The sequence below is a fragment of the Prinia subflava genome, chromosome 17 (assembly GCF_021018805.1).
Source record: "Prinia subflava isolate CZ2003 ecotype Zambia chromosome 17, Cam_Psub_1.2, whole genome shotgun sequence".
Taxonomy (NCBI): domain Eukaryota; kingdom Metazoa; phylum Chordata; class Aves; order Passeriformes; family Cisticolidae; genus Prinia; species Prinia subflava.
In genome coordinates, this window is record NC_086263.1 from 2,536,750 (window position 1) to 2,551,902 (window position 15,153).

Sequence of the window (15,153 nt, forward strand, 5' to 3'; positions counted from 1 at the left end):
GCGAGGGCATCTGCACAATCTGTGGACCTGAACTCCCCAAGACCTCCATCTCTGGGCAGGAGCTATTTAACCTTGGTGTGCAGATTGCCACAAGTACAGTCCAAAAGCTCTCTTGAAAAGAAAAGCAAAAGCAATGAAATCTCCACTGAAGTCAAAAGGCTTTTCATTTCTGTTGATTTGCTTTGCTTCGCTTGAAAAGGTGTGGCACGGAGCCAGATCTGTAAAGTGATGTAATCTCTGTCAGCCAGCCAGAGTGGGCTTGGGAGGAGGAAACATTTGCAGGGTTCATAAAATCAGCCTGAAATTGAGAAATGCTACGTAAAGCTGCCTTTGTTAGTTCACTTCCAGGGTAATTGTGCCACTCCAGTGGGTTCAGCTGCCACAGAGGGGTGTGCAAAGCAAGGGGGGTTTCCTTTTGGGGAAAGGCACGGATGGCTCTGCTTCTCTTAATTCTGACTGTATAAATAAAACCACCCAATTTTCATACAGAGGTAAAACAAAAAGGAAAAAAACCCCACTTCCATCCAGAGGAGGAAGCTGCAGGAGCTGCTGAGCACAGACTGCTGCAGTGTTAACATTTCCATGGCCCTGTTCTCCCCTCCCTGCAGGGCTGCAGACCACACGTTTAGGGAACCACTTGGAGGACAGAGTGAACAAATTCCTGCGGCGTCAGAACCATCCTGAGGCTGGAGAGGTCTTTGTCAGAGTGGTGGCAAGTTCAGATAAGACCGTAGAAGTTAAACCAGGAATGAAATCCAGGTTAGTCCTGTTAATTATAATGAATGCAATCCTTTCTATTTATTTTATTTTGAAGCCTCCTTGCAGGGCCATTGTAAAATTCTGCCAATTTGCACCTTAATGGCTTTGCACATTGTTGAAATTTGGGCATGGTTAGGATTATGAAAGGTTAAAAAATGCAGAGGAAGTGACTATTTTGGGGCAAGGGGGACATCCATGCTTATGATTCTGGGAGTTTGTGTCACTACATCTTGAGAGTGACCACATTTTGATTATAAATTCACAGTTTATTTGGAGCAGTTGCTGAGATTCTCTTCCTTACTCTTCCTTCATTTTGTTGTGTTTTTAGAAACACTTCAGCTTTCAGGAGTGATTTTTAATTTGCTTCTTTATAAATGAAAAGTTTAAAAGCTTTAGTCTATGAAGTATTTTGGGTTAAATTCATAAAAACTGTGTTTGTGACATCACTTCATACTGATGCATCACATTTTCTGCTCTGTAACCTATTTAAAGGCTTGTGGTTTCTGAGGATATTCATGTGCTCAGTGCTGGCCTGTTCAGTCTGTGTTCTGTATGGAAACAATCTTTCCATGAATTTACAGGAACAGGACTCCTGTTTTCCTGTAGCTCTGCTCTCACCCCATTTAACTCCTGCATAAAAATGTTCCTAAGGAGTTAAAAATAAGGTTGAAAATAATCCCCTCGCTCTGATAGGACACTGCTTTAATAACTGGCATTCTGTTTGGGTTTTTTTTTTCCTCCTGTTGCCCCTTCCTGCAGATTTGTGGACTCTGGTGAGATGTCAGAGTCCTTCCCTTACCGTACCAAAGCTCTGTTTGCGTTCGAGGAGATCGACGGGGTGGACGTGTGTTTCTTTGGGATGCACGTGCAGGAGTACGGCTCGGACTGCCCCCCTCCCAACACCAGGTACCCCCAGCATCCTCCAGGTACCCCTGGGCATCCTCCAGGTACCCCCGGGCATCCTCCAGGTACCCCTGGGCATCCTCCAGGTACCCCTGGGCATCCTCCAGGTACCCCTGGGCATCCTCCAGATCCCCTGGGCATCCTCCAGATACCTCTGGGCATCCTCCAGGTACCCCGGGCATCCTCCAGGTACCCCCGGGCATCCTGCAGGTACTCTGGGCATCCTCCAGATCCCCTGGGCAGCCCCTGGCACACCTTTGGGACATGCCAGGTCTGGGGCACTAGCCCGTCCTGCTGTAGGACTGCAGGTGACTTCGAAGGGAAGTCAAATACCACAACAAAAATGTGACATTTCTTAGATTCTGCTTTTAAGTTTGCCTCTCGATGTATATCCTTGGTGTCTAAAAAGAGTGCTGCCCCTCTTTTGCTTTTGAGGGCTGTTCACACCACGTTAAGATGGTTAAATATGCACTAAAACCCCCTCAGCATTACTGAGCCTTGCTGCAGTTTGTGCAGTGCAGCAGTCAGGGCAGCCCTGATGTCCCTCTCCCTGCAGGCGCGTGTACATCTCCTACTTGGACAGCATCCACTTCTTCCGGCCGCGCTGCCTGCGCACCGCCGTGTACCACGAGATCCTCATCGGCTACCTGGAGTACGTGAAGAAACTGGGGTGAGTCAGAGCCTGGGGGAAAGAAACCTCAGCCTTCAGTGTTTCCTTCTCCTGGGGCGCTCTCTGTTTCCTTCTGGGCTCTCTGAGATGCGTGGAGGGAACGTCTCCTCTGCAGTGGGGACAGAAAGTGGGGTTTTGTCGCTAAGGGGGTTTTTATTGTTGGGATTGCTGAACTGGCAGCACATCACTCATTTGATCAGAGGTTCACTTGATGTTTGAGCTTTGTTATTATATCCCTGACCTTATCCCTTGTCAGAATACAGGTTATTGCCTCAGCATCTTCGTGACAAAGAAAAAGATCTTAGAAATTTAAACTAAAGCCAGAGGTCTGTGTTTGTAACTGGGTTTGAGTTCGTTTTCTGGTGGGAGTCACAGATGTTGTTTGTCGTGTGTGACACAGGTATGTGACAGGGCACATCTGGGCCTGTCCCCCCAGTGAGGGAGATGATTACATCTTTCACTGCCACCCACCTGACCAGAAAATACCCAAACCCAAACGTTTGCAAGAGTGGTATAAGAAGATGCTGGACAAGGCATTTGCTGAGAGAATCATTCACGACTACAAGGTTTGTTGCTGTTTAATTTCTGATTTAATTTTTTATAGTGTTTTCATTTGAAGGGAGCTACTATTGTTTCATAACACCTGAAAAGTGGAGTAATGTTGTACAAGGGGTTTATTCTCAGCCAGTGTCTTCATTTTCTTGGATTTTCTTGAGGTTCTGCCTTTCAGGCTGAAAATTCCTTAGATTTGGTGTCTGCACGAAAGGAAATCTGCAAGAACCTGCCTTTGTGTGTTTTTCTTTCACTGAATTTTCTAGGCAAGGAAATATGGAATTTGTCAAGGTTTACAGAAGCTGTTTGTTTGTGGTGATTCTGGAGGAGCAGGTGAATGCTGGACCCCACTAGTGTGAAATAAAAGAGCTCCTAATGACAAGAATGATTTTCATAACTGGAGAATATCACACATGAAGCCAAGGAAATAAGTAGAAGGTGGCAAAGGGAGAATTTGCCACTCCTTTCATGCTAAAATTTACAAGAATTCCTTAATGGTAGTGACAGTGCTGGAAAAAAATGGATGTTTTGATGGCAGATGACAGTTCCTAAATGTGTGGAGTAGGAACAGCCTCTAACAAGCCTTGTCATGGGTGCAGCAAAGAGCTGGGAAATCTGGGTCTCCTGATAAGGGGCTGTGAAGCCAGGCAGGGGTCAGCTGCATTCTCCAGGGGTATCTTGGTGTCTCCCATCACATCAGGAGCATGAACTGATGGCATGAGGGGGTCAGGAAAGCCTCAGCACTGATCCTCAGCTGGAGCAGGGAGTGGGGCTGTGCTGGGATTGCCGGGCTGGATCTGGAGCTGCCCCAGAGAAGGAGCCTGGCAGGGGCAGCTCCTGGCTGTGGGTGAGGCCCAGTGCTCACTGCAGCTCTGGGCCGTGCCTCTGGTTCTCCTCTCTCTCCTGGGTGATCTTCATTTATTTATTTGTTCCTCTGTGGTGTGATGTGCTCACCAGGACATCTTCAAACAAGCCACCGAGGACAGGCTGACCAGTGCCAAGGAGCTGCCTTACTTCGAGGGCGATTTCTGGCCCAACGTGCTGGAGGAAAGCATCAAGGAGCTGGAGCAGGAGGAGGAGGAGAGGAAGAAGGAGGAGAGCACTGCAGCTAGTGAAACAACAGAGGTGGGTTAGCTTTGTGTGCCTTATTTTCCCTTATCTCACAGAGCTGGTGATCACTGCTTTAATATAGAGAGGTCACATCAAATAAACCAGAGAAGATCATTTACAGCAGACATGAAATCAGGGGGCCCTTTAACTGCATTTCTGTTTTTCTTGTTGGTTAACAAATCTACTGATGGCTTGGTTTGGGTTCTTTTAACAGCTTCAGAAGTCACTGATGTCAGTTCAGCATCTCTCTTCTCAGAGAAATGTGTTAAGCTGCTTTTGCCACGCTACATTTGCTTACAGTCATTTGGCTGAGCTTCTGGTTCACACCTTTGCAAAGCACCTCCAGCATTTTGAAAGGTGCTGGGTTTTTCAAAGCTGAATGAAACGTGGCTGTTATTTAAGCACAGGTACTTGTAGTCATTTGCAACAGCAAAGGGCTGAAATTTAAAAGTGTTTATTGCAGGCTTTGCGTTGGTGGGAAATGTTGATCCTGATGGTGCTGTTCCTCCACCAACATTCTCTCTTTGTCTATAAAAGTCAACCAAACCAAATAAAAAACCAAAAAAAACCCAACAACCAAGTTTTTCAGGGCCCTGGACAGAATGTCATCATTCATTTTTATTTCTGTCTTGATTTTATCTGCAACCAAATGGTCTCAGCACTTTTATATCGTCCCCTTTACTTGAGATTTGCAGCAAGATGTTTTGAAAATAAATGTTGCAGGAAAATCTGAAGTCTAATAGGTTGAGGGAGAACCAAAAGGTTTATGTAGGGAAAGCCCCTTTAAGTTCAGATGCTGTGGCTGCCTTCAGTCTGTGTTACATGGGATTGATGGGGGGGATGGACCTTAATCCATCAACTTTGTGATGTCAGAAAGTTCCTTCTGCTAAACCTTAGCAGCTCTTTCAAAGTTAATACAGTTTGTGGCTGTTTTATGGAACCACAAAGTTAACAGCTTTCACTTTGTTCCTTCTGAATGTGACTTTGAATATTGAGATGGTTCAGCAAACTCTGCTGTATAAAAGGAAGTGGAAGTCAAGGCTTGGAATGAGGCTGCAGCCCTCTCTTGCTGACAGGATCACTTCCAGTAGATCAGGGAAAACAGTGGTGGGAGCATTTACTCTGCATCTAGGAGGGGGAAAAAGGTGTTTGAGGGAGCCCAGAACAGTTCACTGTGAACTCAGACAAGTCGTGGCCTAAAGTGAGATGAGGCAGGAACATCCCTGTGCTCCCACTTAGTGCCTGGGGCAGCAGGGGGGCACAGCTGCACCCCCAGTGGGGACTTTGCCACTTGACTCAGGAAAAGGAGCAGATTTAAAAGGGAGAACTTCCCCAGTGCAGGCACCTGGACTGGATCACTGGAGGAAACTGCCCACAGTGGGATCTCCGTGGGTACGAGCACCACGTGGATTTTGGGACTGAGGTGGCACAGAGTCTGCCTTCAGTTCATCCTAAATTTTGTATCTGTGAAGAGAAAGCTTCCTGCAGTGAACATGTGCTGCAGGTATCAGTCAGGGGGAGTCCAAAGAGGTGGTAAATACTCAGAGCTGTTGGCAAAGGTTCTGAAGGTTGAGGCTCCCCAGGACCCGTCCGTCAGCATCTCTGGCTGATGTGGCTCAGTGGCAGAATGAAATGGCACAAACACAACCCCTTAAAACAGCTTGGAATACTTTGTGCAGTTTGCCAAATATAAACTTGCCAAAGGTGGAGTAGAAAGAAAACTTGGACTTGGCTCGTTCGATAAGTTTCAGTCTGTTCTGCCTTTTGGTGTTTAAATTTTAAGATCTCAGTTGGTGCTTGAGGATGTGGAGGCAAAGGAGGGCAGGCTCCAGTTCCATCAAGTGGGAGGAAAGCTGGGGGCAGTCACGGTGGGAACATAAAACAGGTCACTCCTGAATCCCTTCAAGTCACTTAAGGCTCACTCTGGTTTCCCATAAAATAGGGTTTGGTCAGAAAATCCACAAAATTAGTTAGGGAGAACCCAGGAGTGGACAGGGAATTCCTGTCCAAACCTAATTAATGGACTGGAAGGATGGTAGCAGTCTATAAATAGAATTGCTTTCTGCAGTTAGAATATTTTTGTTTTCCTGGAATAAATAAGTCCGTGGATAAACCCTGTGTTTGCTTGTACATACTGTTCATGTGTGTATATTTATATTTATATATATCCAAGTATTTCAGTAGCTTATTTTTAATTTTATGATGACCAACATTCTAGAAGTTGGAGAGGGGTTTTTCCTGAGCCCTCCCCTCCGAGGGCTTGGGGTTTGATTTTTTAAGGACATGAGAACTCTGAAAGTTATTTCTGTTTTCCCAGGTCATCTAAATAGCATCATCTGCTATTTTTCCCTCTCTTTACTTACATCTAACATTCAGTGTGTGGCCACTGTGGCCTGTGTTGTAACTTGGGCACAAGTGGAGCTTTTGGAGATTATTTTTTGGGAGCTGCACGTGCAGCTGGAAGTCTGCAGGATGGAGAATGTGTTTTGTTGGTTTCAATTCGAATCCTGCATGTTCTTACCTGTGTCCTAGCCCTAAATCTGTGCAGTAAAAACAAGCATTAAATCAGATCTCAGGTGAGTGTGTGACACACCAAATGCACAGCAAAGCAAAGTACTGCACTCCTGGAATTTTAAGTTCATATTATTTGTGTCATTTTATCATCAGCTGCAAGATCTAAAGCAGTGGAAGCTGAAGTATAATGTTGGAGAAGGAAAAATAATCAGTGTAAAATGGGAATATTTTAATGTATACATACTTTGAAAGTCTATTTTTAAACAGTGTTTGGATTTGTTTGCCTGCCAGTTTGGCTTTTGATTTTTTCCTGGAAAATAGGATATATTTAACACAGGAGGGCTGATTTGCAGGCATTGGAACCAAGTTCTATTCCTGACAGCAGAAGTGTGTCACTGTGAGCCCGGTGAATGGGAGAGCGCTCTCCAAAGTGTAACATCTTCCCCGTGCCTTTATTGCAGGGGAGCCAGGGCGACAGCAAGAATGCCAAGAAAAAGAACAACAAAAAAACCAACAAGAATAAGAGCAGCATCAGCAGAGCTAACAAGAAGAAGCCCAGCATGCCAAACGTGTCCAATGACCTGTCTCAGAAGCTCTACGCCACCATGGAGAAGCATAAAGAGGTACTGTGGAAATCTGCTGTAAAAGGAGAAAGGTTTATTCCTGTAAGTGCAGGCATGGTGATATTCAGAACTGAAAAATCAGGAGGAATAAACCCTGTGGTTGGGCTAGGAATGTTTCTGTTGCATAACAACATATTGGAAGAGATTAGCCTAAACTAAGTTAATTAGATCAGGTTGTCACTGCAGAGAACACGAGCTCCTTCCTGCAACATCACCTGACCTCTTTGCCTTTTGCTTCTCCCCCGTTGACCTGCAGGTGTTTTTTGTGATTCATTTACACGCGGGGCCTGTGATTAACACCCTGCACCCCATCGTGGACCCGGACCCGCTGCTGAGCTGTGACCTGATGGACGGGCGGGACGCCTTCCTCACGCTGGCCCGAGACAAGCACTGGGAGTTCTCGTCCCTGCGCCGCTCCAAGTGGTCCACGCTGTGCATGCTGGTGGAGCTGCACACGCAGGGGCAGGATCGCTTCGTCTACACCTGCAACGAGTGCAAGCACCACGTGGAGACCAGGTGGCACTGCACCGTCTGCGAGGTACGTGTGGGGCACACATGGCACTGCAGTGTCAGTGAGGGGTGTGTGGGGCACAGCAGTGTCAGTGAGGGGTGTGTGGGACACAGGGAGCACTGCAGTGTCAGTGAGGGGTGTGTGGGGCACAGGGGCACTGCAGTGTCAGTGAGGGGTGTGTGGGGCACAGGGGCACTGCAGTGTCAGTGAGGGGTGTGTGGGGCACAGGGGCACTGCAGTGTCAGTGAGGGACGTGTGGGGCACAGGGGGCACAGCAGTGTCAGTGAGGGATGGTGGCATTGCACTGTCATGTGTGGGGCATCTCAGATCTCAGCCCTCTCTTGCCCCACAAGAGAGGTGACCCCCTTGGGTTTGATGGGATTTTTGATATTCCCCAAAGTTCCTCCCAGTTAAGCCCATCCTGGTAAAGGGCTGCTAAGCCTTAAGGGGAGGTGACTGCCAGGTGAGAGAAGAGGTGGGTGCCTCTTCTTCTAGAATAAATTACTTTAGTTGCTCAACATGAAAAAGACCAATGCTCTGGAACAGCCCCTGCTGCATAGTCTGTTCTGCTACTGCTCCTCTGCATAGACAAGTTTTTAACTTAATTTTAAAAAATTGTGGATCTTAGAATGGTTTAGGTTGAAAGAGACTCAAAGACCATCCTGTTCCTCCCCTCTGCCGTGGGCAGGGACACCTTTCACTATCCTAGATTGCTCAGATTTTAGGACCTGTGTTAGAGAGGAGTTATCCATGGGGCTGTACTGGTGCGCTTGAGGCTTCTTGGAGGGCTTGTGTTGACCTCTGGCTGTAGCTGAACAAAAGAATTTTGAATAAGTGCAGCCTCCTTTTTGCACTGCGAGTCATTGCCAGGTCTGTGGGGGAAGAGTCCTAATTAATCCCTCTGAGGAAAGCAGTGAGCAGAGCTTCCAGAGGCGAGGCTGCAGGACGTGGATTGGACACACGCAGGGAATTAGGTGGTGGAAGGAGGCAGGGCCTTAGGCTGCCTCTGGGTGCCTAAGGGAGTGCCCTTCCTCCAGCCAAAAAAGGGACAGGGCAGCAAAAATGTGAGGGTTTTCAGGTAACTGTCTTTGTGTGAAGCTTGCTCTTGTTTAGAAATTTTTAAAAATACGTATTTAAGGGTAGTAATTATTTGTCAGTAATTACACTAAGGATAAATAAATGGAGAGCCAGACCCTACCTTTTAGGAGTGACCACAGATTTGTCTTACTAGTTGGAGGGGTTGGCACCCTAGTAGACATCACAGAAGAATAAACAGTTAATGTCATCAAAAGGGAAAAATTGAAAAAAAATTCTGCAAGACTTTTTCATGTAACAAAATGACACAATGATGGCCTCGACTGCACTGTTAGCTGCCACAGTGAAGAGCTGTGATTGCAGGCTGGCTTTGCTGAGGCTGCTGCGCTCCCTGCCCCAAAGCCCCTCCCAGTGCCTGGACAGGCTGTGCAGCTGCTCCCCTGGCTGAGCACGGGTGTGAGGTGAGGTGAGGTGGCAGCTGCTGACAGCGTGTGACTGTCACCTGCTCGTGCTCTGCATGGCTGTACCCACCAGCACCCAGCTGTGCCTGCGCAGGGGCTGCTGCTGCTCCCCTGGCACCACGCTGCCCTCTGCCCGTGTGGCTCGTGCCCTGCCACAGCTGAGCTCTGCGTTCTCTTTTCTTGCAGGACTACGACCTCTGCATCAACTGCTACAACACTAAGAGCCACGACCACAAGATGGTCAAGTGGGGCCTGGGTCTGGATGATGAGAGCAACAACCAGGGAGAGCAGCAGTCCAAGAGCCCCCAGGAGTCGCGACGGCTGAGCATCCAGCGCTGCATCCAGTCCCTCGTCCACGCCTGCCAGTGCCGCAACGCAAACTGCGCGCTGCCATCCTGCCAGAAGATGAAACGGGTTGTCCAGCACACCAAGGGCTGCAAGCGCAAGACCAACGGCGGCTGTCCGGTGTGCAAACAGCTCATAGCTCTTTGCTGCTACCATGCCAAACACTGCCAAGAGAACAAATGCCCCGTGCCATTCTGTCTCAACATCAAACACAAGCTCCGACAGCAGCAGATCCAGCACCGCCTGCAGCAGGCTCAGCTCATGCGCAGAAGGATGGCTACCATGAACACCCGCAACGTGCCTCAGCAAAGTTTGCCTTCTCCTACCTCAGCAACGCCTGGTACCCCGACGCAGCAGCCGAGTACGCCGCAGACGCCGCAGCCCGCGCCCCAGCCCCAGCCCTCCCCTGTAAGTATGTCACCGGCCGGCTTCCCCAGCGTGTCCAGGACCCAGCCCCCCACCACCGTGTCCACAGGAAAGCCCGCCAACCCGGTCTCGGCGCCGCCGCCCCCGGCGCAGCCGCCGCCCGCCGCCGTGGAAGCGGCGCGGCAGATCGAGAGAGAGGCGGCGCAGCAGCAGCAGCAGCAGCTCTACAGGGTCAACAACATGAACAATGGTTTGCCCCCCGGCCGCCCGGGGCTGGTGAACCCCGCGGTGGGCTCGGTGAACCAGATGCCGCAAGTGAGCATGAATGTACCGCGGCCCGGCCCCGTGAGCGGCCCCGTGATGCCCAACATGCAGCCCGGGCAGTGGCAGTCGCCGCCCATGCCGCAGCAGCAGCCGATGCAGCCGGGAATGGCCAGACCGGTGATGCCCATGGCGACGCCGCAAGCCGTGGCGGGGCCCAGGATGCCGGGCGTGCAGCAGCCGCCGCGGAGCATCACCCCCAATGCACTTCAGGACTTGCTGAGGACCTTGAAATCGCCCAGTTCTCCGCAGCAGCAGCAGCAGGTTCTTAATATCCTTAAATCCAACCCTCAGCTTATGGCAGCTTTTATAAAGCAAAGAACAGCCAAATACGTGGCGAACCAGCCCGGGATGCAGCCGCAAGCGGGGATACAGCCCCAGCCCGGGATGCAGCAGCCGCAGACGGGCATGCAACAGCCAGGCATGCACGCGCAGGCGGGACTGCAGAACATGAACACGATGCAAGCCGGAGTGCAGAGACCGAGCGTCCCCCCGCAGCAGCAAGGGATCGGAGCTATGAACCCCCAGGGACAAGCGATCAACATCATGAACCCCAGCCACAACCCCAGCATGGCCAACATGAGCCCGCAGTACCGCGAGATCCTGAGGCGGCAGCTACTGCAGCAACAGCAGCAGCAGCAGCAGCAGGGAGGGGCCGGCATGGCAGGAGGGATGGCAGCACACAACCAGTTCCAGCAGCCCCAGGGGCCGGGAGGTTACCCCCAAGCCATGCAGCAGCAGCGGATGCAGCAGCACCTATCCATACAGGGGAGCTCCATGGGACAGATGGCTCAGATGGGACAGCTGAACCAGATGGGCCAGCCCGGCCTGGGGGCGGACGGCGCTCCCAACATCCAGCAGGCCCTGCAGCAGCGCATCCTGCAGCAGCAGCAGATGAAGCAGCAGATAGGGTCCCCCGGGCAGCCCAACCCCATGAGCCCACAGCAGCACATGCTCTCAGGACAGCCGCAGGCGTCTCATCTCCCTGGCCAGCAGATCGCCACCTCCCTCAGCAACCAGGTGCGGTCCCCGGCGCCCGTTCAGTCTCCCCGTCCCCAGTCCCAGCCGCCACATTCCAGCCCGTCGCCCCGGATACAGCCCCAGCCGTCACCGCACCACGTCTCTCCCCAGACTGGTTCCCCCCACCCAGGACTCGCAGTCACTATGGCTAGCTCCATGGATCAGGGACACTTGGGCAACCCAGAACAGAGTGCAATGCTTCCCCAACTAAACACCCCCAACCGCAGCGCGTTGTCTAACGAATTGTCTCTGGTCGGTGACACCACCGGGGACACATTAGAGAAATTTGTGGAGGGTTTGTAGCATTATGGGAGCATCACTTTTGTTTCTTCTTTCCTTTCGTGTTCTTGGATATTTTGTACTGAAAAATTCAGACATCTGGGTTGTTTTGAATCCTAGATGGAACTGCTGCTTCCTACAGATGGAAGAATTAATTGCTGTTTAAAAATAAAAAGAAAAAAAAAACAATACAAAGAATATATTTTTTTGTTAAAGCCAGGCGGTTAAAATATCTGGTCTCTTTTGTGGGTTTTTTTGGTTTTTATTTTTTTGTTGCTGTTGACTCATACCTTTTTTTTAACGGGGAAAACAAGTTCATTATATTCATATTTTTTATTTGTATTTTCAAGACTTTAAACATTTGCGTTTAAAAGAAGAAAAAAAAATAATATTCAGAAACTGTTTCCTGAAATAATGCAACATTATAGCGTATCCCGGTAACTTTGACACATGGCGGGAAGATTTTTGTTTTCTATAGTGAACTCTGCAGGCGTTTGAAGTATTACCCCTGGGAAGATAGGAATTGACTCTTGCACACATTGGCCAACGCCAAAATCTTTGTCTTGCAGATGTAGAAATTGTTGCTTTGTTTCTCTGATAAAACTGGTCTTAGATGAACTAGGGATGATCACTCTTAGGCCGTGCTGATCTGGATAGAGAAGAAACATTCTTTTCTTTCTTTCTTCTGTGTGAAACTTGAAACGAGGAAAGCAATTCTAGTGTAAATCATGCAAGCGCTATAATTACTATAAATAAGAAAATCCAAGAAGATTCAATCACTGTATAGAATGGTAAAAAGAAAAAAAAACTCATTTCTTACTTATAATATCATATTGTTAAATAAACTGTGTGCAACAGACAAAAAGGGTGGTCCTTCTTGAATCCATGTACATGGTATTAACACTTAGTGTTTGGGTTTTTTGTTATGAAAATGCTGTTTTCAACATTGTATTTGGACTATGCATGTCTTTTTTCCATTGTATATAAAGTATTGCTTAAAATTGATATAAATTACTGAAGTTTTTAACATGTATTCTGTTCTTTAAAATCCATGTAAGAATGTTTAAGGTTTTTATTTATTTATATATTTTTTTCGATCATGTTCTTTGTAAGACATAGCTATGACGATTCACTCACGGCCCGGAGCAGGCAGAGCAGCGGCAGGAGAGGCACGACCCGTGGATATTGTAGCTAGCACGTGTTTGACAGCCCTTAGCGACTGTTTCCTTCTCGGGGAGGGAGAGCGGAGGGGAACGGTTCCCACATCGACTCTTTGCAGGTGTTCATCCGTAAGGGTTAACTGGAATAAATTATTAATAGCCGTTGCTTTTTAAAAAACTGCATTAATTTAGAGAAGGATCACCAATGAAAGGAAAATAGAGAGTATTGAGTTAATTCTAGGCTAATTTATTTAGTCTACAGTAAAATATGAACCTATTGACTTTAACACTATTTTTCTGCTGTTAACTCTGAGTCTAGATTTGAGGGTTTTCTGTGGAATAAAAAATAACAAATCATGTACATGTTCCCTTTATATCCTGTCACCATGCCCTCCTGTCCCTGGGACACTCACTCCTCCTCCCCTCAGTGAATTGCTTTCTCGGAGTTAAATGTCCGGGGATAATTTCCCAGCGTAGGTGTGAGCTCAAAGCAGGACGAGCCCGAAGCTCCGTCCCGCAGAGCTCGGGGCGTCTGGGGGCACACGGGCTGTGCCGGAGCCCGGGGAGCTCCGGGCTCTTCACATCCACTTAGCGCTTCCTCCAGCCTTAACGTTTTTATCGGGACACTGGTGGGGAGACCGGGGGAAAAGAGCAAATCTTGATCTCGACTTTTGTCCCCCTACTGTGAAAACCCTGCGCTGCGGCACCACTGCATCGTTTTTAACTGGAGAGGGTCTCTGCTTCAACTTTTACTTGCAAATTTTTAACTATTGTCCTTTTTCACTACCATTGGATTCATCTGCCCACGCAATTGTCTTCAGCAATTCAAGATGTCAAAATTTGGGGCTGGGGTGAGGTCAGTGAACACTAAACCCAAAGCTTGTCCAAAAGAAATTGCTGTAAAAAAAAGCAGGAAAAAAGTGGAAAGCCCTGATGCTGTGTCTCATGCTGTGTACTTAAAAAGAGGAAAAATACTATATTTGTGATCAAAAAGAGGAAACTTGAAATGTGCTGGTGTTTCTAATAAAAGCTGGTAAAACTGCTTGGATTGAAGGATGGTTCCCCTTGGCTGGTGCCCGTGGGGATCAGCGGAGCCTGACGCCCGAGGTTAAGATCGCTGTGCTCAGTCCCGCTAATTCCTCTAAGCAGCCTCCATTTTAAAGCGCTGCCTCCGGAGGTGGCCGGGCTGAGCCCTCCGGAGCGCGGAGCTGCGCTGGCCCGGCTGCCGCTCGCGTGGTGCCCATTCCCGGGGAAGAGTGGAGGAAAACCGCGGATGGGAAGCAAATACTGGAATGATGTTTAAGTACAGCCTGGAGTGTGGCGAGGTCACAGCGCCAAGGGGTCGATGTGGGTCCGATAGCCAGGTGTGTTAGGCAAGAGCAGCTGTTTACCAGGCAGAGAAGGGAAATGCAGAGCTGAAATCCAGCCTCAGGAGGGGCTGGGGGTGCAGTCCCTGCAGCCTCGAGGGCTTCACTCCAGTCTCCTGTGAGTGGATGTGAAATTCAGCATGTCTGAAGCCTGGATGGGCCTGGCTTTTCCCAGGGCCTGTCTGATGGAGAGCTCCTAGAAACATGGGAATTTGTAAGGCGAGAGTGCCCTGGAGCTTGGTGCAGGAGCTTTACCACTGAAGAGGCTGGATAAGACCTTCCCCTCACTGAACTGTGGAGTGGAAGAAGGTGCTTAAATCTGAACGTCAAGCTGCAGCAGTGGTTCTCTGGTCTTTCCCCGAGCTGCCCACCCTGCTCCGCTCTGCTGCTGCCTCCCGCCGCAGGCTGGGAGCTTTCCCTCTCGCTGCCCGCACAGCTGGGCTTCCCCTCACGGCTCATCCCTGTCCCCCCGGGACACAGATCTGCCCGCAGCACTGTGTGAGGGCTCCCGCTCCGCCTGCCTCCCGGACGCGTTAGAACAAAGCGGGGAGGAAGAGGAGCCCTCCCGCCAAACAGCCTGGGACGGCCCCCCTCGGTCACTGGTAAAAGGCAGCCGTAGGTGTTGTCCCTTCTAGGCGGTGGCAGCGGACAGCAGTAAGTGACAGCAGCTCGTGGCTTACAGGGGGATCTGGATGTGCTTGTCCCAGAGCAGATTTCAGCCCGTGGTTCTTCCAGTGCAGGGCAGACGGAGCAGCCACCCTGCAGCTGGGGGAGCACCGCAGAGGTTGCTGTGCAGGGCAGTCTGTGCTTCCCTGCGCTTCTCCGCGGCCGGGGATTTAAAATGCAGAGCGGGACACTGCCAGGGAGTGATGGAAGGGAGCTGGAGCCAAGCCCCGATAACAGAAACGAGCCTGGGCCGAGGGAGGGTCTGTGTGAGATCCCCTGCGATCCCTGCAGGAGCGCACTTCATGGCTGACGGTCTAAGCACACCCAGGGAGAGGCAGGAGGAGGATTCAGGTGTTTCACAGCAGGTACAAGAGCGCTGCCACAGCGTCGCTCTCAGGAGTGCCGTAGGGTCAGCGGGAGGTAGCAGCGAGCACAACGAGAGGAGGGAAGTGTTTGCAACCGCCTCAGAAGTCATTTTGGTTTTGGCTGCA

At 49.7% G+C, this 15,153-nt stretch overlaps 1 protein-coding gene across 5 annotated transcripts in view; it reads left to right on the forward strand.

Moving 5' to 3' along the window:
* CREBBP (CREB binding protein) overlaps positions 1 to 13,671 on the forward strand; it is a 96,326-nt gene extending 82,655 nt beyond the window's left edge. For all 5 annotated transcript variants that reach the window (XM_063414786.1, XM_063414790.1, XM_063414787.1 and 2 more), the window contains 8 exons: positions 609 to 759; positions 1,519 to 1,665; positions 2,219 to 2,332; positions 2,733 to 2,898; positions 3,842 to 4,009; positions 6,970 to 7,131; positions 7,388 to 7,669; positions 9,325 to 13,671. In XM_063414786.1, coding sequence (XP_063270856.1) covers positions 609 to 759; positions 1,519 to 1,665; positions 2,219 to 2,332; positions 2,733 to 2,898; positions 3,842 to 4,009; positions 6,970 to 7,131; positions 7,388 to 7,669; positions 9,325 to 11,493 — 3,359 coding nt within the window. In that variant the 3' untranslated portion in view covers positions 11,494 to 13,671. The remainder of the gene's footprint in view (positions 1 to 608; positions 760 to 1,518; positions 1,666 to 2,218; positions 2,333 to 2,732; positions 2,899 to 3,841; positions 4,010 to 6,969; positions 7,132 to 7,387; positions 7,670 to 9,324) is intronic.
* Positions 13,672 to 15,153: the final 1,482 nt, after the last annotated feature.